Source organism: Ananas comosus, linkage group 5, assembly GCF_001540865.1.
Source record: "Ananas comosus cultivar F153 linkage group 5, ASM154086v1, whole genome shotgun sequence".
Classification (NCBI taxonomy): Eukaryota; Viridiplantae; Streptophyta; class Magnoliopsida; order Poales; family Bromeliaceae; genus Ananas; species Ananas comosus.
The window spans coordinates 13,599,729-13,622,879 of NC_033625.1; the positions used below are offsets into that span (position 1 = coordinate 13,599,729).

The 23,151-nt window shown below is 35.9% G+C and overlaps 2 protein-coding genes and 1 long non-coding RNA gene across 5 annotated transcripts; 2 read left to right on the plus strand and 1 right to left on the minus strand.

Annotated features, from left to right (window-relative positions):
- On the minus strand, nt 3,331-6,035 carry LOC109710062. Its single transcript, XR_002216274.1, has 3 exons — nt 5,254-6,035; nt 3,781-3,965; nt 3,331-3,670 (listed from the first exon to the last, which is right to left on the minus strand). It is a non-coding gene; the product is annotated as an uncharacterized LOC109710062 (long non-coding RNA).
- Nucleotides 12,131-15,036, plus strand: LOC109710022. Of its 2 annotated transcripts, none has more exons than XM_020232435.1 (7): nt 12,131-12,581; nt 12,660-12,722; nt 12,817-12,918; nt 13,027-13,149; nt 13,251-13,373; nt 13,482-13,604; nt 13,685-15,036. In XM_020232435.1, the coding sequence occupies exons 1-7, from the start codon at nt 12,434-12,436 to the stop codon at nt 14,863-14,865; spliced, it is 1,863 nt and encodes a 620-aa protein (XP_020088024.1). In that variant the 5' UTR covers nt 12,131-12,433; the 3' UTR covers nt 14,866-15,036. The 2 variants fall into 2 exon arrangements, with proteins under 2 accessions (XP_020088024.1, XP_020088025.1); XM_020232436.1 differs by having other exon boundaries at nt 12,823-12,918.
- LOC109710539 lies at nt 19,385-22,122 on the plus strand. 2 transcript variants are annotated; one of them, XM_020233205.1, is made up of 5 exons: nt 19,385-19,877; nt 20,010-20,066; nt 20,158-20,391; nt 20,486-21,408; nt 21,661-22,122. In XM_020233205.1, the coding sequence occupies exons 1-5, from the start codon at nt 19,682-19,684 to the stop codon at nt 21,970-21,972; spliced, it is 1,722 nt and encodes a 573-aa protein (XP_020088794.1). In that variant the 5' UTR covers nt 19,385-19,681; the 3' UTR covers nt 21,973-22,122. The 2 variants fall into 2 exon arrangements, with proteins under 2 accessions (XP_020088794.1, XP_020088793.1); XM_020233204.1 differs by having other exon boundaries at nt 19,386-19,877; nt 19,995-20,066.

Consider the following 23,151-nt stretch of genomic DNA (forward strand, 5'->3'; position numbering starts at 1 on the left):
AACGAAGTCACCATAACTTTTTGAGACATGAATTTGATGGGTAATCTTTGTTTCCCTGTTGTTATTCATACTGTTCTAACTAAAATTTAGTTTACTCTAATATCACAATAATTTCTTACTGTTGCACAAATAAAGAATAACTTACTACTTACATGTCCAGATGATTAGGAACAAGTAAGCTTTTTTTTGTTTACAATCTTTTATATTTTTCTCAAATTATGCAAATATCATCTTATATATATAGCTAGTATTTCAAGATAAAGTCATATTAAATGCATGACTAGAAACAAAAAAATCATTGATCACCTGATAAATCTAACTGAATGATAAATATTCTATGGTAATGATAATTCGCGTGACATTTCTAACTTAATTATTAAGAGGTTGTTTGGTTGTATATATGTAATTGAAACCAAATTATTATAGTTATAATTACATGCAAATTTAAATATGATATTTGTTTCAATGTATTTAAATCCAACTGCAGCAATTGGAGCTGGATGGGGATGCCCAACTGCGATAGTTGGAATTACGCTTAAATTGACCGTAATTCTAGCTGCAGCAGCTGAAGAGAGTAGCTTTAAACAAAAAATAAATTTTTTCTCCCAAATCACTCTTTAAATAGAAAATATTTTCGTTTTTATTTTGGAGGTAACCTCATCAAATAAACGTATAAAGTGATAAAATTGACAAACATACTTCTCAATTATATGCAGTAAAAAAATTTACTTATTATTTTAGCGCTTTTTACTGCATTCAACCAAACAAAATATATATATTTATAACTGCTTTAGTTCATTGTGCCCAACAATACCATTTGTTGTCATAAATCATAATACACCACGCAAATCATTTTTTATAATGTTATAGATAAATAGAGAAGCGTATAAAATTCTATATATATCAATAAGTTCATCAAAGTTAAATATACTTAAATAGACTGTATTAATAAGTACTATTGCAATCTCTCCTGCTCATAAATATGGGTGCGTGCCGAGTATGTACTCTTTTGCACATAATTAACGCAGAGATTGCTCTATCACCCGCTTATTCCAAATAGTGTCAACATAAGGATAATGTAATGTTCCAGACTCGTCGCAACTCGTCAGTGATGAGAATGCTCTGAGACACTGGTGGCGGTGGGAATGATGGTGAGGCTCGGATTGATGGCAGCGGGAATGATGGTGAGGTTCGGATTGGGGATTTAAGGTAATTGAGATAATTGAGTAAGAAAATTGGAAAAATAGAAAAGAAAGAGAGATATTAGATGGGAGTAGATTGGAGACACAGAATAGAGTGAGAGGAGAGAAGAAGAGAGAAGGAAGAGTTAATTAGGGAGAAGAGTAGATTGGAGATAGAGAATAGAGAACAGAGGAGAGAAGAACAGAGAAGGAAGAGTTAATTGGGGAGAAGAATCTTAATTCATTTCATTCATTTATACCCATTTACTATTTTTATACTATCCTTTTATATAAAAGGTACTGAAATATAAAATAGTATAACATAGAAGACTAAGTTGTAAAAGTTAAAAAATGGTAAATGGGCCACTAATGCACCAATCTGTGAGGAATTTTGTGCTCTTGGATTGAACTGAAGCACAGAGGAACGTGCTTTTTTGGCGTGGCCTCTTCTCTTAATAATCCGGCCTAAGCTTGGATGCATATTTTGGCTGGCCTCATTGGCTTTACGGTCAGATCCGTCGCTCCCGACCACTCGATTTGTTAACTAGGTTTAAGTACTTCCGCCCATCCACTTTATCTGCCTAGATCCTGTTAGCTCGTGTTCCGGATAAGCCTAAGTTGTCGCCTTCTCGTTCTTCGCCGCTGTGACCGTCTTTCGCCTTGGCTGCTACCTCCATTAGCGGCCTTCGTCAGACTTCCATAAGCGCTGTCTCTCATTCTTTTATTTCCCTTTTTATGCTTGCTATTTGCTATTACTCTTCAGTATTTCTATCTATTAACTATGTTGTTATAGATACAGAAGTAACAATTATTTGTAGTTTAGACTTCTATATTACTATCTATTAACTATGTTGTTATAAATACAAAAGTAACAGTGCATTCTTTGCACAGTGCGATTGTGGAAAGCTGCACTCGAGGACGCGGACGGCAGCTAAGAGTTTGCGCTTTTTTCTTGGTTTGGGTGATGAATGTTGTTTGCTCGTCTTTTTTGTTCGCCTTTGCCGCTTTGGCGCCTTTGCTTGCTTCTCTATTTTGTTCGCCTTCCTAAATTTTTCCTGATTCTCTTTGTCCTTCTCCTGTACTTGTTCAAATAGGGTATATCCCTTTTTAATCAAAAAAAATAAATACAGAAGTAACAATTATTAATAGTTTAGATTAGGATGAAGCTAAAATTCAATATAAAATAAAATATAATACTTGTTCAAATTTTATTTTAGTTTGCTCCAATATCACAGCTATTTGTATTTATATAGATAAATTTTTTTAAAAAAAACACTAGTTTCAAAACTCATCGAGTAAAATTTCGGTTTAATATTTGTCGCTATCTTTTATTTCCTTGTCAAACCTAGGCATCCTTTTATAGCTAGCATTGTAAGGAGAAATATGACATGATGCATGACCAGCAACACAAAATGCGTGCATTTTATGATTTAATAGTGTGACGAGCATTAAATTAAGACAAGTGATTATTATTATGTTAATTAAGTAACTAAAGGTAAAACCTAATGAGTTAAAGCCCACCATTGTCTCCTACAATAGGCCATTTTATTATTATTATTATTATTTTTTAAAGGCCTCTATATATAAAAAAAAAAAAAAAAAAAAAAAAATGGTAACTAGAGGATAAATTTTTGCATCCTCTCATATACTATTTAGATGTGACCGCTTGTTTAATAATTCTTTATCACTATACCAAACTTTATAATTCAGATAAACTATTAACATATCATCCTAAAGAGGCTCTAAATAAAATATTGATCAAAACAGAGCTAGAATTTTATTGATAGTATATACACAGTATTTAATTATTATCATCTTTATTTTATTCCTGGATGTCTAGTATTTACTATTTAGCTTTATCGATCATCTCTATATAATAAATATATTGATCATCATGTAATCTCAGTTTCTCCTTTTTTTTGATTGAACAGGGATATACCCTATTTACATCATGTAATCATCATGTAATCTCAGTTTCTCCCCTTAATAAAGATTTTTTAAAAACAAAATTGATAAAGATTAGGTAAGTATAATGTACCGTGAAATTCACAACCTGTTTGCAAAAATAAAAGAAGCCGAAAAACTCTATTTCCAAAACAAAAGAATTATAATAAAAGGGTGAATATAAATTTAGGATTTCGGATAGAAATTGAAAATATTCACTAATAATTGAACTACTGAAGAAATAATGACACCGAAAACTTTCGAACTACAATTGGGCCATTACAATATTGAATGTTTGTATGTTTTTTGAAAAAGGAATTCTCTGCTCATCTAAATATTTAGCCAAATTTAGCCAAATTTTGGAGATCTCCGATCGTAGTTTTTTTTTTTTGTTACACTAAACGATAGAAATCACCAGTTTACTTCAAATCCTATGGCCACAATTTCTATCCCCTAATCAAACTAATATCTCATCAAAATATTGTCACGCTCCGAGATCGCCCAGTTTGGATCTGCTCAAGCACGAAGCGGTAACAACCATCAACCTGTAAATTCATATACGATATGCGCTAGATTTTATATATAGGTATGTAAAATAAGACAGAAATTAAATACATACCAAAATCCAGGATCAAAATAAAATAAGATAACTCACAGAGCGCCGCCGAGAAGAAATTCCTGATCAATCTGAAGCGTGAAGTCCGGCTATAATCTGGAAGTCACGAACCGAACTTCGGTGATTTGGTTTCTCCCCCTACCTCAGGCACTCTACCGTATGGTGTGGAACCGATGGTAATTCTTCACCAGAATACGTATGAGAATGTGGCAGGACCAATACCCCTTTATATAGAGTCCAAATCGACTTCCCATCAAAGTCTGATTAGAATTCTATTTAAATTTAAAATAGATGGGATAGGATAAAATATACCATATCAAGTAGTTCTATATCTGTTAGGATTAACCTTTATTTATAGTAAATCCAGATTTGAATATAATTAATTGGGCCACAATATATGGAAATACTAACAATATGTTCACAAGTACAATATCAAAGTGCACCACTAATCTGAACATTCAACTAAATAAACTTTCTTAAGTTTTACTATCATTTGGCCTCCAAAATATTACTAGTTTTTTTCTTGTTACATAAGGGGTGCGATAGATCTTACTAGGTCCTCTACTCCACAATGCCCTTGCCACAGTGTGACACTCTACTTTCTACGGGGGTCATCTATCCTAAGATTACTCTAGCCCTAATATGCTTAACTCTCTTAACTCTTGGATCTAACTACCGCTCAAAATGTTATAACTGAGTTAGACGTTTAACTGCGTTATATCCCATTTATAGGACTATTCTAAATCGGTGTTACATTCTTCCTACTTTTAAGCCCTGACGTTATCGTCAGACTTAAATACATTCACAATCACCAGGCGATGTAAAACTCATCTCGTTAATCTTTAGCTATCCTTATGGGGAGCCGCGCTCTACCCACAATGGTCATCAGCATGGGGAGCCACACTCTACCCGATGTATAACCCTGGGTAAGCCGAGACTCTCATATTTTCTGTTGGTGATTGACTTTGATACTCACTGTGATGCCCCACTTTCCAGGGAGTCACCTATCTTAAGACTATCTAGTCCTAGCAGGCTTAACTCTCTTAACTTCTTGCGCTTCACAACTATCCAAAATGCTATAATTGGGTTAAGAGGTTTAGCCCTATAACATCTCATATATAGAACTATTCTAAATCCTGAGTTGTCACACGTAGTCACGTTCCTTGCTGGTAGTGTTAGAATCTGAAAAAGGGGTAAACTACAAAAAGATGGGAACTACTGAAAGTTCTCAGTGAGTGCAATCACCAAGAATTGATGTTCTATGCTCACACAGTCCAGGGAAGGCATTAGTAGAGAGATGATAATAATAACAAATATTTCTATACTAGATATGTAGTGAGTGAATTTACAACTACAATACCTCCTTTATTCAAGATGCTATTATGCCACTTGTTTAAAGGTTTACCCATCTATCTCATGTCTCTAACCATTTAAATGATCGATTATGTTTCACTTTAGACCTCACGGAGAGCCGAAAAAGATCGAACTACTCTCTAATTGATTGACACAAACCTCATGAAGCGCTGAGGGAGATCGTACTACTTTCCGATCGGTTTATACACACCTTACGAAGAGCGGAAGGAGATTGTACTACTCTCTGATCGGTTGACACACACTTGATGGAGAGCCGAGGGATGATTGTACTATTTTGCGATTGGTTGACACACACCTCATGGAGAGCCGAGGGATGATCTTTCTACTCTCCAATCGGTTAACACACACCTCACGGCGAGCCGAGGGATGATCGTACTACTCTGCGATTGATTGATATTCATCTCATCGAGAGCTGAGGGATGATTGTACCACCTCCAATCAATTGACACACACCTCATGGAGAGCCGAGGGATGAACACACTATTCTCCAATTGATTGGTGCTTGTAGTCAAGGGATATCGGCACTCTAGTACATAATAGGAGTTGAGGGCTGATTGGCCCTCACAATGCATATGGCGGAATCGAGGGATGATTGGCATTCTCGTGACACTTTTGGAAGGTTGCAACAAGGGATAATCAGCCTTCCCAATGCATATGAGGAAATCGAGGGTTGATCAGCATCACGGGAAACTTCTGGAAGGTCAACCATACACATCATGATACCCTAAGCTCAATAACCCCTTGGGTTATACTACTAGACCACACATCTCATAGAGAGCTGAGAAAGATCGTGCTACTCTCCAATTGATTTGACACATACACTTTATGGAGAACCAAGAGAAATTGTACTACTCTCCAATTGGGTTAGGACATCTTCTTGCAAGTTAGTGGAATCAAATTTGCTCTCTCAAGAAATAGGAAAAGGACGCTTCTCCACCTTATGGAGAGCCGAGAGGGATCGTACCACTCTCCGATCAACTGACACACGTCTTATGAAGAGCCAAGGAAGATAAGCACTACTCTCCAACCGGTTGATACGCACATCATACTCCAGTTCACCTTTAACTTAGAGTTCACAATCTCTATGTTCCACCTTAGGTTTTACCTAAGTTAGATGCCACACAATTCAACCGACATTTTAGGTTTCAATTTTTGATTTTTTTCATTCGCATACAAAGGGTTTAAAGCCCTACTTTCTTTTTCTTCCTAACATGCAACTAAATTATATTTAGAGTATTATTTACTAACTTAACATGCTAAATAAATAAAAAAACTATTGACAAAGAAAGAGATCACCGACTTTCGATGACATTCCGTATCTTAGCCAAGCTCCAAATGGCTAGAACTTTCTCTTGAAACTCCCAGCCAGCTCCTAGTCTTCAAAGAGATCAATCTCAAATTCTCTCAAAGTGATCTAGAATTTTTTCTCTTGTTTCTAGAGAGAAGGAGAAGAGGGAGAAAATAAGAGAGGGAGTGGAGGGTGGTGAGTTAGAGCAAACAGTGAGTTGCCCGTTTATAAGGTTGCAACTATAACAAGCAAACCCCTCAAATCAAATCTTCTTATTTACATCAGACAAATTTATATTTTGATCTGAATTTAGTTTAATTCAATCCAAACTCATTTTAATCATGCCTAACATGACTTAATCCATATTTTGCCAATTTAGCTAAAATTCGTTACATTACAAATATCAACGGCCCATATTATCAGTCACTTGTTGAATGTAACAATCTAAATTAATCGTCAACAATCACCTTCTCATAGGGATGCAAATGGGGCGGATCTAGGGGTGGGAGCCACCCCGCCTCCTGCCCCTTGTCCCGAATCGGTGATAGCTTTCGTAACCTGCCTCCTGCCGGCACTCCGAATCCGCCCCGCCAACTAATACTTTTTTATAAATTTAAAATATTATTAATATTTTATCAAATATATATTAATAATTTTTAATAATATTATATACATAATTAACAACATCAATTATAAAAATTAGAAATATCAATCATAATTCGAAGCAAAAGTCAAAATTTTCAAATACATGAGAAATGAGAGCAGTAACTTATTTATAGTTTGTATTTTTTTGTAAATACACTATTTTTTAGGGACATTTTTTAAAAATATAAATAGTTTTCGGGACGAATTCGGGGCGGGTCAAAATTTCTACAGTTTCCTGCCTCGAATCCGTCTCGAATCATAAAAATTATCCCGTTTTCCGCTCCGAATCTATTTATTTTCTCCCGTTTACCGCCCCATTCGGGACGGATCGGGGGCGAGAACTTTACCAGCTTGGATCCGTTTGCATTCCTACCCTCTTATCAGCCAAAAACAGAGTTCGATCACATGTTTCAACTGAATCATCCCTTCGCACGTGCGAGTTGAATGAGGGTCATCTTGACTCCTGTGCCATGTACATTCGGCAGTTTCTAATTGGTTTAGTCGAAATATTTAATAGTAGTGGGCCACACTCCTTCGTTACTTCTCTTCGCACTATCTTCAGATTTTTTCTTCTGTAAATTAAATTGGTTAGAACATTTGTGACTTATTCATTTTGAATTCCATAGGTGCAGAAAGATTTAACATCTAACGTCTCCATTATGCAAAACTCTCAGAAAAATTTTAGCCAAAATCAGATCAAAAACAGGTGAGAAGCCTATTCTACGCAAAAAGTGATGACTATTATTTTATCTAATAAATTCAACTTGTATTAGTGATAATTTTACTTATAATTTAGTTTGCTCCAATATCACACTATACGCGTAATTGTATTAAGTAAATAAATGCTTGTTCTAAAGGACATAGTGTCTGTTTATCTATCATTTTCATTTCTTTTTCAAAATCTCCTTTTTTTTTTAATTTAGGCAGAAAATTCTATACCATACTCCTCCTATAAGTAGCGTCGTTGGGAAAAATTCTTGATTTACGCATGACCTGCAACATAAAAAGCATGCACCTTGTGTTTTAATTGTGTGATCAACATTACATTGAATATAAGTGGGACTAGTGAACTTTTTTTTTTTTTTTTTTTTTTTTTTTATAACTCAGTTGGATATATAAGAATGTCAATGGATCAAGACAGCCCAATTAGTTCCAGCCCAGCTAATTTGGACCTTGTTGACACGAATCTTAAAGCACTCAGATTACTTCCTGTCGTGTTTGGATGTCAAAAACAAGTCAATAAATAATAATTTATTCAGTATAAAAATTTTTATTTGTGATTGAAAATTAAAATATTAATTTTTTTTTTCTGTTTGAAAATATCTATGACGTGGTAATAATATAGTACGTATATTTTACTTGAGAAATAATTTATCTTATTACGAAAAAAAAAAAACTCATATAATTGTATTTTAATTTACAATTTCGATCGTTCCTTATCTACAAAGTGCTATAAGCTTTCCAACAAAATCAAAAAGATATACATATATAAAATAAAATATTTCATACATTCAAAAAGAGCTTTAATTAAGATTTAAAAATTTTGTCACATGAATTTATGAAGTAGGCTGTTTTCATCAATATAGACTTTATAATATAAAACAGCCATATCAAAGTTTTTACCTGTTTTTTTTTTAACTTGTATGTTCACTTAATTTTTTTATTTTTCTGATTTAATTGAGTTTTCTAATTAGTTAAGTAGAAAATTATGTTAATTGGTAGTTCTACTTGCTATTAATTAGCCACAAATTTTAAAAATTTTGTTTGCTAAAATATAATTAAAGCTACTAAATTTTATTAAATTATTAAAATATATAAGAAAAATTTTAACTTTTTTGACTAAAATCAAACAAATTATAAATGCCAAATAAAGTATTCCAGTATCCCAATAATATCAAAGATGAAGCCCAAATCGTGCACTCACAACAACATAAATATTCATACATAGTAGTTACTTTGTGCCAATCAATACACATACCTTGCAAGATCAACAAGAAGCAAACTATATTTCATTTTCTCCTATTTTAAATAATCCAACCATTGTTGTTAAGATTACACAAATAATTAGGCTTGTCACCCATATTGTGAGAGAGAGAGAAAGAGACCACAACAAAAATAGTGTATAGCGACACTTTTCAATATCGGTACAAGTCAAAAAAAATATTGCTAGCTGAATTACTGACACTTTTTAAAAGTGTTGTTATATGTGGGATCGCTATATGTGGGGTCGTCTTAATGTTTGGCACTGACTCCTCCAGCGACTTATGGCGGAGGGACATATCGCAATCGTAGTTCTCTATGGTCCCTACGAGAGCCTCATGGCCGAACTCCAGCCGTCAGAATCCTATCTCGTCGGCTACGGTGGCGAAGGAGAAGAAAGAGAGATCATGATCAATTTTTCTTTTTTTTTTTCTATTTGTAATTGGGCCGAGTGAGTTGGCTGGGGTTAGTTGAATAGAGAAACCTTTTATTTTTAGCTGAATTGTGCTTTATATTTAGGCCTTATTAAATTTTTAAAAAAAAATTAACATAAATGGAACACTTATACAATAATATTTTAAAAAATTGTCTCTATAATCTAATTATATTGTAGTAAGATGGCAATATATTTGTACCTAACTAAGGATTTGAGTACACCAAAAGATTCCCCCAAGTATTGCTGATGAATTAGCACTTCTCTATATTATAATGACAGTCGCGTAATTTTTGAGTCTTTTATTAGTTATTACACATAAGATCATTTATTAGGATACTCAAAATTAAAAGCATTACTCTGCACGAAAGTAAAAATTTATCTTATACTATCACACTCTTATTATTTAAGTATATATTGTTGCTAATATTTAATTTGTTGGGATTATTGAAGACTCCATTATCTATACATTAAATAGTTACTAAACACCACCATTAAGTTAGTTTTTTTATGTGTTAGATCCCCTATGCATAATTTTTTAAACTTTTAAGGCTTAGTTTGGTATTGAGGTCTATCTGACGCTGTTAGATAAAATAAGTTAGGAAAAAAGCATATAGGGTTATGTTTCTGCGTTTTCCGATGGGACTGCAGAAAATATATTATAACCGACTCATCGCAATATGTGGAACACAATATTACGTACGAAAATAAACAGAATATTTTTCCATCGTACTTTTTCACCGCACGTAATCGCACTTAACACAATCTGAATGTCAGAATAAATTGTTCAGGAATAATAATTTATCTGATATAAAGCTTTTCTAATATGGTTGTAACTAAGAAGTTTGATTCTTTGTCTATTCAAAAGTCTTGCCATCAATGATTTAAAAGGTGTTTCACCTCAACAAGTGATTTTGGGCAGAAAAGTGATTTTTGGCTCAATAAAACATTTGACAAACTCGTTTTCAAGATCTAATTTTGATTTTTAAGATCCAGAATCCTGCTTCTGAAATCTGCTTCTAATTTTAAACTCAAACTTCAAATTCTTTATTTGATTTTAGATTCAAATTTTAAATTTAAATTTCAATTTTTTAATTTTATATTTGAATTTTTTAAATTTCAAAATTTAACATTTACATTTCAAACTTCAAAATTCAAAATTTTAAATTTAAATATTAAATGTCAAATTTAAATTTTCAATCTAAAATTTAAAATTTTAAAATTCTAAATTCTAAAGTTTTAATTTCACAGGGATAACAACTGTTTTTAACAGTTTATTAAAAAATTTTAACTTTAAAAAATATATTTGAAATAACTTGAAATATTAAAAAAATAATTTTAATATTAATTTTTTAAAAGGAGATAAATAAGAAAGTCCAAATTTTTTTAAGGATAGGTAATAAATTGCCCCTTAAAAAACTCTCTTCAACTACCTTCTCATTATTTCTTGTAGACTGTGCATTGGAGACTCTGATGTGTCCTCACTGTATTCTATATTTTTCAAACATGTTATTAAATTTCTTACTTAGTACTTTGCCTCGAATAACTAATTATTCACATATTAATTTCCACATGAGGTTTCCAAGGAACCATCCTATAATCAATTTCCTCAAAAGTAACAAAAATGGTACTGCAAAAAAGAAATATGCAATGCCTATACTCAACTATGTACTAAATCATCTTCTGAATACGGATCGTTCCTCGCACAAGTGGCGAAGGGTTTGGTGGTTGGTATCCAAAGTCCTAAGTTCGAATTCTAGTTAATTCACATTTTCAGCTAAATTTATTTCTAAATGAAGTAAACGAAGTGGGTAGCACGCTACCTGTTTCTCAAAAAAAAAAGAAAAAAAATCATTTTCTGGATCTAATACTCAGTTATGTACTGAATCATCTTCCGGATCTATTCTAAAATTTCCCTAGTTTTAGTTTGATGCAGAAACTTCAAATAAGGTTTTAAAATGCATGATTTGTTGCTTTTTTATCGAGTGTTAAATTATATGAAACAACCATTAGATTTGAAACATTTTAATTGGACTAAAATGTAAATTGAAATTAAATGCGAGGAAATTAATAGTACTAAAAGTCTCCTTGCTCTGTTACAATATTGAATTATATGACACCATTATTTTTCTTCAAGAATATAAGCTTTTACTAAACGGTGATTTTAATATTTAGGGTTAATTTCATACAGGACCCTGCAAATATAGTGAATTGCAAATAAATCCCTACAAAATTCAACTTTTATATGTTGTCTCTACAAAAATCTAATATTTTTAAATATGTTCCTGTTGTTAGAATCCATTAGAAAACTTTAGTTAACCATATCTTAAGTACTTAATTCTTGTTAATTTATGAGATAACTTGATATTTTTGCCTCTCTTATATTATACTGTTGTGGCTTTTGGAGAAATATATTTGTGATGGCAAATTTGATATTTCACTTAAAATATAAGTAGTTCTATGACGGTAACAAATCAGAGAGACATATTTGAAAATATTAGAACGTTTGCAGGAACGATATATAAAAGTTGAATTTTGTAGGGACATATTTATAATTAACTATGTTTGCAGGAACATAAATGTATTTAACCCTAATATTTATATCCAACATCAATAACATCAATAAGACTTATTCATCCAAAAAAAAAATATCAAGTAAAAAAGAAAAACAAAAAAAGCATTGTTGTGAGGAAATGGTCTTCATAACAAAGCTATAGATTGAAGAGAAAATAGCACGTCAACTCACATATTTCACACCTCATTAGAGTAATCCAACAACAAATAGTTGAATATGGCATTCCCCCACAAAACTACTACCATATATGCATGCCTTTGCACAACAAACTCATTATTAGATCATAATTTCTAGCTATTATAGAGTTTACATCTCTTAAGCCTCCTCTCATGAGGTTCTAAGTGGCCTTTAAGAAGTCAAAATTTAAGTAGAGATATTGAGATACATCAACAAGATCATGGGCTCTGAGATCAAGATCCTCAAGAAGTTGACCCGCGCCGCGTCGCAAAGTTACCTCGGGTTCGGATTGCTCGTCGGGTTCTTCTTGATCTTGCTCACCTACTGCATGGTCTCCGAGCAATTCGCGATTCGGGCTCCGAATGGCAGTAAGTCTATGAACTTCAAACAACACTTGAACTTTAAAATTTGAGTTTTTTGCTCAAGGTTTATGCTAAATTTCGCAGCTTTTTCGCGATTATCGCCGAGTTACGGAGCTAACATGAGCCCCTTGGTGCAAGATAAGACTAGTGAGCCAAAGCTTATGATGATCTTTTGAATTGTTCTTTTTATTTTTTTGGGTCTTTGCTTTGGTGAATGATGTAATTGTTTGGTATTGAGAAGATGCAGGATTGGAAGAAGATCGAAAATCGGAGCCTTTCGAGGAGGAAGACGACATCGAAGAGCAGAGGAAAACATCGGTTTCTTCGACTGATCACGACACCGGTAGTAAAACTCTACAATTAGACAAAGAAAATAGTTTAGTTTAAATTTTGTTTTAAAATTTACCATCAAAATTGTAACTTTAATTAAAATCTCATCTTTTTTTGTCAGAGAATGAAAGAAAACCACAGGATCAACAGGGAGAAGATCAAACAGAGAAATATGAGCAGGATCCGGACTTTTTCAAGGGTGATAATGCACCGACTACGGATGCGATCGAATCGAATCATTTCGGTACGCTCTTTTTTAATCTTCTGAACTATTTGTTGCTTCATTTTTTGCAATGAAATGTTGGAATTGCTGTTTTTAATTAAAACATCATCTTTTTATGCCAGAAACTGAAAGAAAACCAGAGGATCGACAGCAAAAAGATCGAATCGACAAGTTTGGAGAGGAATTGAACCCTTTTAAGAATGATGATGCACCGAGAAAGGATCCGATCGATTCGAATCAATTCGGTACATCATTATCTTTTGCGAACTATTTATTGTTTCATTATGTAACTTGTTTTTTCTCCACTACATTTGCTTCTTCAATTATAGTCACTTTTTTTTTTCTTATTTTAGGCAATGAAAGAAAAGCTGAGGAATGGCATGAGAACAAAGGAAATGAGAAAACCCCCCAACAAATTAATCCTTTCATGACAGAAGATGCGCAGAAAAAAGACGCGATCGATTTCATGCCCTTCGGTATCTTCATTTTCCCTCCAAATTTGATTTTGAACATAGAGAAAAAAAAAGTCTAAGTTTAAGTGTTCATTTCTATATAGGTGGAGGAAATCAAAATACCAACCAATTTGGCCCTCAAACAAAGCCGATTTGTGACATGTCGGACGCGAAATTCGACTTCTGCGAGATGAACGGCGATGTTCGAGTCATTGGAAGTGCCTCGACGGTGTTACATGTACCTAACCAAATGAGCTATCCAAATCCTCATGAGTGGAAAATTCGACCTTACTCGCGAAAATATATGCAAGATATAAAGGAAGTGACCGTAAAATCCTTAAATGGTCCCCATGAAGCTCCCCCTTGTTCGGTTAAAGAGCGCATTCCCGCTGTTGTATTCGCGCTCGGTGGGCTCACGGGGAACTATTGGCACGATTTCACCGACATCATAATCCCCCTCTTTGTGACTTCTCGACAATTCAGCGGAGAAGTTCAATTCCTCATAACCAACATCCAACCTTGGTGGATAGGCAAGTACACTACAATCTTCAAGAAGTTGTCGCGCTACGAGTTCATCGACATGGACAAGGATAATCTTATTCGGTGCTACCCGCACGTCATCGTCGGTATATTAAGCCACAAAGAGTTTAGCATCGATCCCGCAAGAGCTCCGAATGGCTACTCCATAGTGGACTTCACAAAGTTCATGAGGCTCACTTACTCTCTAGAGAGGGACAACCCTATCAAGCTAAGCCAAAACCTTAGTGGCAAGAAACCGCGCCTTTTGATCATCGCGAGGGGCCTAAGTCGGCGGTTCACCAACGTTCCGGAGATTGTTGGCTCCGCAGAGCGGCTAGGGTTTGAGGTGGTGGTGGCAGACGCAAAGTTCGACGTGCAACTTGGAGAATTCGCGAGGATCGTGAACTCATGCGACGTGCTGATGGGCGTGCACGGGGCGGGGCTAACGAATTGCGTTTTTTTACCAACGAACGCGGTGATGATCCAAGTAGTGCCTTACGGGAAGCTCGAGCACATGGCGAAGATGGATTTTGGCGATCCGGCGATCGACATGAAGTTGAAGTACTTGGAGTATAGCATTAGTGCAGAAGAGAGTACATTGATGGACATGTTTGGGAAGGATCATCCAATTATAAAGGATCCAATTGCAATTCACAATAGTGGGTGGGAGAAAGTAGGGGAATTTTACTTGGGGAAACAAGATATAAGGCTTGATACAAGGAGGTTTGAACCTACTCTTTTGAAAGCCCTAGAGCTTCTCCAATAAAAGAGTGTGTTTGTTGTAGAATTTGGTGCATTCACTTCATTAATTTGACATTCTTCTTCTTTTGAAACTTTTCTTTTCTTTTTTGAACTCTTTTTGGAGAGGGATTTTTTCCTTGTGTTGTATAGAAGATCAAATAGCTAGTTGATAAACCATTAAGTTTGGTTTTTTTCAATATGGAATAATCATCTATCTCAAGAATGCACAAATGTTCACTTGTCATCAATTTCTTTTTTTTCTTGTTCCTCATTAAGAATGTTATTTATTTTTTTTCTTGAGAAAAAGGTAGCGAGCTACCTGCTTCATTCATTGGGTAAAATGAACTAGGCTTACATAGTGGAAAGCAGCCGAGGCTTCCAAAAAAAAGTAAAAAGTAAACCAAAGAAAAAAGAAAAAAAGAAAAAAGAGAGAGAGAGGTAGCGCGGTAAGTGAAGAGCTAAGTGATAGGGGAGAGAGGATCAGGGTTCGGCGGATAGGTCATTCCACGCTGTGATCAAGTGTTTGACATGCTCCAACGAGTGGTAAGGAAGAGGATAGTTGTCGTTGAAGATGTAGTTGTTCCTTTCTATCCTGACCACCCACCAAATGGCCGACACGAGGGTTGAGCTTTTAGAGCTTTTCCCAGCATCATCTAGGCCCTTGATATATGGAAAACGCAAAGAGAATCAAGTAGAGGAAAGAAGAAATGAGGAATTTACGTCGTGCCTCTTCAAAGTTTATGTCCACAGGCAAAGATGAAACAAAAATTTCACTAGAAAAGGAGTATATATCTATATATAGCTCCTAAAGATATTTCAACATTCGCAATTTAAAACCGACCGTCCCTAGAGCAAGTAGCAAAGGCCTTGGTGGTTGGTACCTGAGACCCAAGTTCGAATCCTAGTTAATTCACATTTCTAGCTAAGTTTATTTCTAAATGAAATAAACGAAGCGGGTAGCACGCTACTTTTCTCTCTCAAAAAAAAAAAAAAAACATTCGCAATTTAAACATGCAAATGGAGTATGAATACTAAAAGGGCGAATCCAAAAGTTCATCAAAACTAGAGTGGAAAATATTGTCTTAAATGGGCCAGCATCTTATCCTATGGCGGGAGGCTATATTGGACCGAATCATGTTCGAAATGCCGTGAGGCTGGTTGGGCCGAGCTAGTCACAATCGAGACCCGTGGGCACTATATATACGTTTTAAGTAAATTAGTTGCGTATTTCTAACAATTCGAGCTTTTGAGATTAATGGTTAGCGCCAACAATCCGACAGAAAACATATGGCCTAAAGTTTCTCTTCACACTTGCCTTAGCCATTAACACAGAATGGTCAATTAATGGTTAATTAGGTACTCATATGCATATCTTCAGATTGAGTAGTCAAATTGCGTATAAACTTAAATATTAGGCTCGTGACCCTTTGTTAGGTTAATGTGAGCATCCAGGGATTCTCTTCCCATTAATATAGCATCAAAATTAAGGAACTATTGAAGAGATCAACAAAACTTTTATAAATTCAATGTGGAAAAGCTAACTCATTTATTCTCTCCTAGATTTTATCAACTTGGTCTACAATTCGTGTTTGCATATATTGGACTTAAATCATATAACTAATTACATTATCTATAAGCAAATTTTCTCAAAAGGTGCACCTAATTAAACAAGCACACACACATAACTAGGCCCATTATTTTTCTAGTTTTCACAAACCCCAAAACCAACTTACTAAGGAGCTAATAAGGACATAGAAAAGATTGAATTGGATAAAATACGACGAGAAAATGATGATGGGACAAAAGAAGAGTTTAGTGACTCAGAAAGTATTGTGAGTATTGCGATCGAGAAGATAGAATTATCGAATCTGGATAGACTAAATAATAACGAAATCGGATTCGAAAAATCTCCAAGTATCAAACCAGGGAGATCCCCCACACCACAAAGTTGTAGCTGTAGGGCTTCAAGTTGTAGTTAATTTTTCACTTAACCCTATTTTCTATTTTATCATTTAAATTTTTTTATATATATATGAGGTACTTAGTTCCATTAATTTCTTTCCATTTTTTTGACGTAATTGCTTTCATCACATCTATTAACTAGACCGGACAAGTTTGATTTATATATAATGCTTTAGTTAATTGACTGATTAAAAACTTAGAATATCAAGCGATATAATTCGCGATACATGCTTAATTAATTAATAGACCAAATAAGTCTTTTTTTATGTTGGTTAAGTAAGTTGAAAGTGTTCGATCAAATTGACTTACATTTAAGGACATGTTAGTGTGTCAGAACAAGTTATCTACCGATAATCAATATTGGAATTACACGATTACGCTGAGGGATTAAATTTTGACGGTCATGATTTGTCAGGGCGCGCAGCACATGCATTTTACGTACAAGGCGATGATTTATCTTATTCCGAACAAATCATGACTTGCATGTCGAATATAGTGTAATTTCATAGGCATTTAATTGATCATATATTGCTTTATTTTTGGTCTAGCTAGTGATTGGATTACACAGGAGAGAAAACTTATATAATTGGGCAATAATTTCTCAACCGAGATAAAATAGTGACTATAAAGTAGCTAGGTATAATACAAAATTTTCCTCATGCTCCCCAAACTCATTGACTATGCATTAATTTGAATGTAATTAACCCCACGAAGTCATAGAGATTCTTATATAATGTTTTGTTTGCATCTCTTGAGACTGTTTCCTCCAATCCCCCACCACATCTAATCCATGATACATATTCTATTGAACTTGCGCAGTTGTGGGAAGAGACAAGTTGCCTATTAATGAATATCTCATGCATCTCACCAATGCAATAAAGAAAAAAGGGTTAGTACCACATACCACATGATTGTGATGTACATTAGGGCTTTGCAAGAGCCGTGGGAGCATGATCCCTCTCTCTCTCTCTCTCTCTCTCTCTCTCTCTCTCCAAATTATTCCGGTCCTACACTAGTCGATCGTATTTGTACATCTCATACACAGCTCTCCAGAAGCATTTTACTTACTAAGTTTGGCGTATATAAGGGACATACTGATACGTATGCTGTGAGGGCTTATCTGCACGTACCACATCTCTCGGTATTAAAAAAAGCGTAATTTCTAGTTAGATACAGTAGTAATATGAGAATAAAAATTAAAATATAGGGTTCCAAATGGAGCCTTCATTCTTGAGCAGAACTCCTAGCTTGTTGCACGCCTTTGATATCCAGCCATCCAACTTTTATGCAGATTGTATTTCTAAACTGTCTTATCATATCTAACTTTTGGATTAGTATCAGAGTCAGTACTAATTAAGATCCTAATATTTCGAGACCTCGTTTGTCAACTTTAATCCTATTTGTATCCATTATGAACATAAATAGAGTGTTGAATGATCATATGAGTCACAGTAGCTATATCTCGTGATTAGAATTGAAGTATCAGATAAAATAGAGCTAACAGAGAGTACGATGCAACAGAATACAGATGCACCAGAAAATAATGTCCTCTCTCTCTCTCTCTCTCTCTCTCTCTCTCTCTCTCTCTCTCTCGGAGAACCTAAAATTAGGGATTTGGGCTTGGCAAAAGCCCATGCGTTAAGTTTAAGTCCAGTAGCCAATAGATTCGGCCCGTATGACATCGACATTTGGTGTCACATCGGGCCGGGCTTATTTCTATTAGTATATGATTTGAAAATTAGNCTCTCTCTCTCTCTCTCTCTCTCTCTCTCTCTCTCTCTCTCTCGGAGAACCTAACTCAAATTTGGAACATGTCATTATAGAGTGATGGCTAAATCCCTAATTAGTTGTTCATTGGACTTTTTCTACTGCATATTATTTGGACGTTCTCATTCCAACCACCATCCCCATCTTCTCGACATGTTCCATGTGTTAGGCCCATTAATTAAAAATAGACAAAAATGTATATGACGTCTCTACATTGTGTAGAAAAATTTAAGAGAGATAGCATATTTACCAAAATACCCTTGTACAAACTTTTAATTTTCATGCACACATTTTCAGTTGTCAGTTTCAATATTTCTTTCAGTGAAAGGAAAGGTCAGTTTCATACATATACAAAAAATAAAAAAATAAAAAAATAAAAAAATTATAGATGATAATCATTGTTGAATTCAAATGATTAAAATAAAACTCCCTATCAGCTTATGGTATCAGAGCCTATATAAATTCATAGCTCAAATCCCATGAGACTTCTAATATAATTTAATTTCATATTTTAAATTTATTAAAAATAATTTGTTTAAAATTTTTTTTAAAGTAAATGACTTTTACAGCACGCGAACGGCATATATATAATTTTGTATTTTGTACTAGACCAAAAATATTTGCAACATACATATATAATTTTCATGGATACATATGAATCTAAGATCCCTTTCAATCAGTAGAGAAACTATGGGTTCCCTCAACTAGTATTCTATGACAAAAATACAATAATCCAGCTCACCCTTTGAAAGCAACATGAGGGGATGAGAAAAGGAGGAAGCAAAAACCAACCACAGTGTTGTTGAGTCTTCATTTGGGCACCTAGAGGTCTGATTTGACTTTTCCTTTGCCCCAAAAACAAAAAAAGAAAAAGAAAAAGAGCAAACAAACTTAAACAAATACCAATAATCAAGATCATCGACCTAATTAATAGTATTATTTTCAATCAGACACAGTCAATGATGTGGGAGAACCTAACTAATATACTGTGAATATGAATACCCAAGAAACCATTACAAAGCTCTCTTCTCTTCTATTAATGGTGCTATAGCAAACACCATTTGTGATCTCTTCTTGATCCCTAAACTCTCTCCTATTGAAGAAAATTAAAGATGGCTTCTTCTGCATATAGTAGAACACAGAAGAATTCGCTGGAGCGGAAGTCGCGGTACGACGGGCGGCTCGTGAAGAATCTAAGCAAGATCGAGCCGAAGAAGATCGGAATCGGGCTGGTCGCGGGGTGCTGCTTGGTGCTCCTCACTTACATCTCCCTCGCGAAGTTCTTCGCCATCTATTCGCCTGTTTTCTGTAAGCATATCATATATTCATTCATATTGCCGATTCTCCGGTCCCGCGTAAAATTTCATATTGCTGCTAATCTGCAATCTTGTTTTTCACATTCATCTTCTTCTTCTTTCTCGGTAACGAAACCGTCATTAGGGTTATCGGAGGATCAGGCTCCGACGAAACTTTCTAATACAGAAACTCTTCCAAAAGGTAAGATCAGATGAATAATACACGAACAAGAGCTTTTGAAATTCAAATGATTTTAATTGGAATTTAATTGTTTTTTTGCTATATTGTGTAGAGATTGTTGCGAGGAATGAAACAGTGGAAACAAAACCAGACGCAAACGAAGAAGATGAGGAGAAAACATCGAAAAAACCTACGGAGGTGGACCAGCTACAGCAGCGCGAACCCGAATTGGATCCGACCGAAGAAAACGATTTCGTAAATTTGGGAGATAAAGTTTCTCGCACGACCAATCCTACCCCCTCCACAGCTCCGGAAGAATCCTCAAAGAGCACCATTTCTGAACTATGTAATCTTAATTTCATTAACTTAACCTTCTTTAATCACAATCGTTAGTTAATTATTACATGTATATAACTTTTTTTCTCACAATTCACGCGCAGACGGAAAGAACGACAAGAGTAAATCCGAACCGGCGGCGCCGCGGGCGGAGCCGAAGCTCACATGCGATGACAAGAGCGTGGACGAAGGATTCCCCTACGCGCGGCCCGAGTACTGCGACATGAGCGGCGACATTCGGATCAGCCCGAAGCAGTTGACGGCGTTCTTCGTCTCGCCTTCCACGCCGCCCGCCCTCGCCCCCTCGGGGGAGCGCCGGCTGCGGCCCTACGCCCGGAAGGACAACTTCCTCCTCCCGGGGGTGCGAGAGGTCGTGCTGAAGTCCGCCGGCACCGACGGAACAGACAATTCTGCTCCTTCATGCACCACCACGCACGCCGTGCCTGCAGTCGTCTTCTCGGTCGCGGGATACACCGGCAACTTCTTCCACGACACCGCGGACGTGCTCATCCCGCTCTTCCTGACCTCAGCTCACTACAAGGGAGAAGTGCAGTTCTTCATCACGAACTACAAGCCGTGGTGGGTGCACAAGTACCAGCCGGTGCTGCGGAAGCTGAGCCGCTACGAGCCCATCGACTTCGACTCGGACTCGGGCGTGCACTGCTTCTCGCACGCGACTATCGGGTTGGTGAGAGACCGGGACCTGATCATCTACCCGAACCCGACCCGCAACCCGCGGAACTACTCCATGGTAGACTTCACCAGGTTCATGCGCGCGGCCTACGGGCTGCCCCGCGCGCTGCCGGCCGCGCTCGGGGAGGAGCCCGGCCGGAAGCCGCGGATGCTGATCATATCGCGGGGCCGCACCCGGAAGCTGCTCAACCTGCGCGAGGTCGCCGCGATGGCCGAGGAGATGGGGTTCCGCGTCGACGTCTCCGAGGCCGGCGCCGACGTCCCCCGCTTCGCCGAGCTCGTCAACTCCTGCGACGTCCTCCTCGCCGTCCACGGCGCCGGCCTCACCAACCAGGTCCCATATAACAAGAATGAATTATACGTTTCTTATTAGTTAAGATACGCTGGCTGTTCAGTTTGTAAATTTTCGCATGACGTGGGCTTGAATTAAATGGGAGAAAATTAATATGCTAGAAGCCTGACATGACTCGAACTCAGGACCTCCTGTTCTGATACCATGTGAAACAACCGTTGTACTCTAAGAACTTAAACTGTTAGAGAACGGTGTTTAAACATTTTTATGTTTAACACTTTTTTGATTACTCAGGTGTTTCTGCCGACGCGGGCGGTGATGGTCCAGATCGTGCCGTGGGGGAAGATGGACTGGATGGCGACGAACTTCTACGGGCAGCCGGCGCGCGACATGAACCTGAAGTACGTCGAGTACTACATATCGAGAGAAGAGAGCACTTTGATCGATCGGTATCCGAAGGATCACCTGGTTTTCACTAACCCGTTGGCCATCCATGGCCAGGGATGGAAAGCCCTGGCTGACATTATCATGACCCAGGATGTGAAGCTGGACCTGTGGAGGTTCAGACCGACTCTCCTGGAGACGCTCAATCTTTTGCAAGAGTAGAAGGGCTTAATTGTAATTTTGCGCGCGTGAGTTTAATCTTTTTTTTTCTAATTTTTTTTTCTCTCTTTAAAAGGATTATTATTGCTACATCGGAATTGCTGATTTACATTGATTGATTCACGGAAAAGGAAACTTAGTTTTGAATTATTATTTTTCTTGTTGAAAAGTATGGATAGAGATGTGCAAAAGTGACCGGTAACTAACAAGGAAAAAATTAAAAAAATAAAAAGAAATGGTAGAGATTAGCTAATTAGGTGCAGCGTTGCATAACGAATGAGATTGAGGGCTCAATCTAAACCAATCATTAGCACAAAAGTAAAATAAATTAATTATAATAATAACTATAGAATGGATTTAATTTGGATCAAATTCATTGTATACATACCATGTGACCAAAAAATAAAAAAATAGACAATAATTGAACTACATTAAGTATCCAATTTTCATTTATACTAAGGACTCGTTTTACTTAACCCGAGTTTTCACTAAGTTGCTATTTAAGTAGAACTATTCTAAAGGATATATAAAGCTTTTCTTAATGAGATAGTTCAACAATTTTCTCCCTAAAGTTAATTAGGCCCGAAATGAATTGTTTGTTTTCGTACCTAAGATTGAAATCGTTTATTTGGGACTATTAAATAGAAAAATATATGAACACCATTCTCTAACGATTTAAAATTTTAGAGTACAACGGTTATTTCACATGATATCAGAATAGAAGATCCTAAGTTCGAGTCACGTTAGGTTTCTAGTACTATTAATTTTTCCCATTTAATTTAAGTTCAAGTCATGAGTTTTATAAAAAAGTCTCGAGCTAAGGACATAAGAAGGAGTGTTAAATAGCACAATAATTATTTCACATGAACATCATTTCTTAACGACTGTATCTAGTACAGCTGGCTAATATCTGAGATTTTAAGTTCGCAGTTTAGTTGTTTCGCATTTTTAGATGAGTAAATTGCTACTTTCTCTCTTTCTAAAAAAAAAAAAAAAGGTCAATTACTATCTAATCAAAATCTACTCCTTGTTGAGTACAAGAAGTTAGTGTAAGTAGTGTTTTCTCCTTCATTAAAGTTTGTACCATTTATGTTTGGTGTTAGTTGGGGGTATTCAATTTGAATAAGAGAAAATAGATGGAACTTTAAAAAGGTTAGATTCCTAAAAGAAGAGATTCAAAGC

Excerpts from the sequence above, each read along its gene's own strand:
- LOC109710539 (XM_020233204.1), top strand. The coding sequence starts at position 19,682 with ATGGCTTCTTCTGCATATAGTAGAACACAGAAGAATTCGCTGGAGCGG. Across the intron at positions 19,878-19,994 it reads CATCTATTCGCCTGTTTTCT|CGAAACCGTCATTAGGGTTA; the intron begins GTAAGCATATCA and ends CTTTCTCGGTAA. Across the intron at positions 21,409-21,660 it reads GCGCCGGCCTCACCAACCAG|GTGTTTCTGCCGACGCGGGC; the intron begins GTCCCATATAAC and ends TTGATTACTCAG.
- LOC109710022 (XM_020232435.1), top strand. The coding sequence starts at position 12,434 with ATGGGCTCTGAGATCAAGATCCTCAAGAAGTTGACCCGCGCCGCGTCG. Across the intron at positions 12,919-13,026 it reads TTCGACTGATCACGACACCG|AGAATGAAAGAAAACCACAG; the intron begins GTAGTAAAACTC and ends TTTTTTTGTCAG. Across the intron at positions 13,150-13,250 it reads GATCGAATCGAATCATTTCG|AAACTGAAAGAAAACCAGAG; the intron begins GTACGCTCTTTT and ends TTTTTATGCCAG.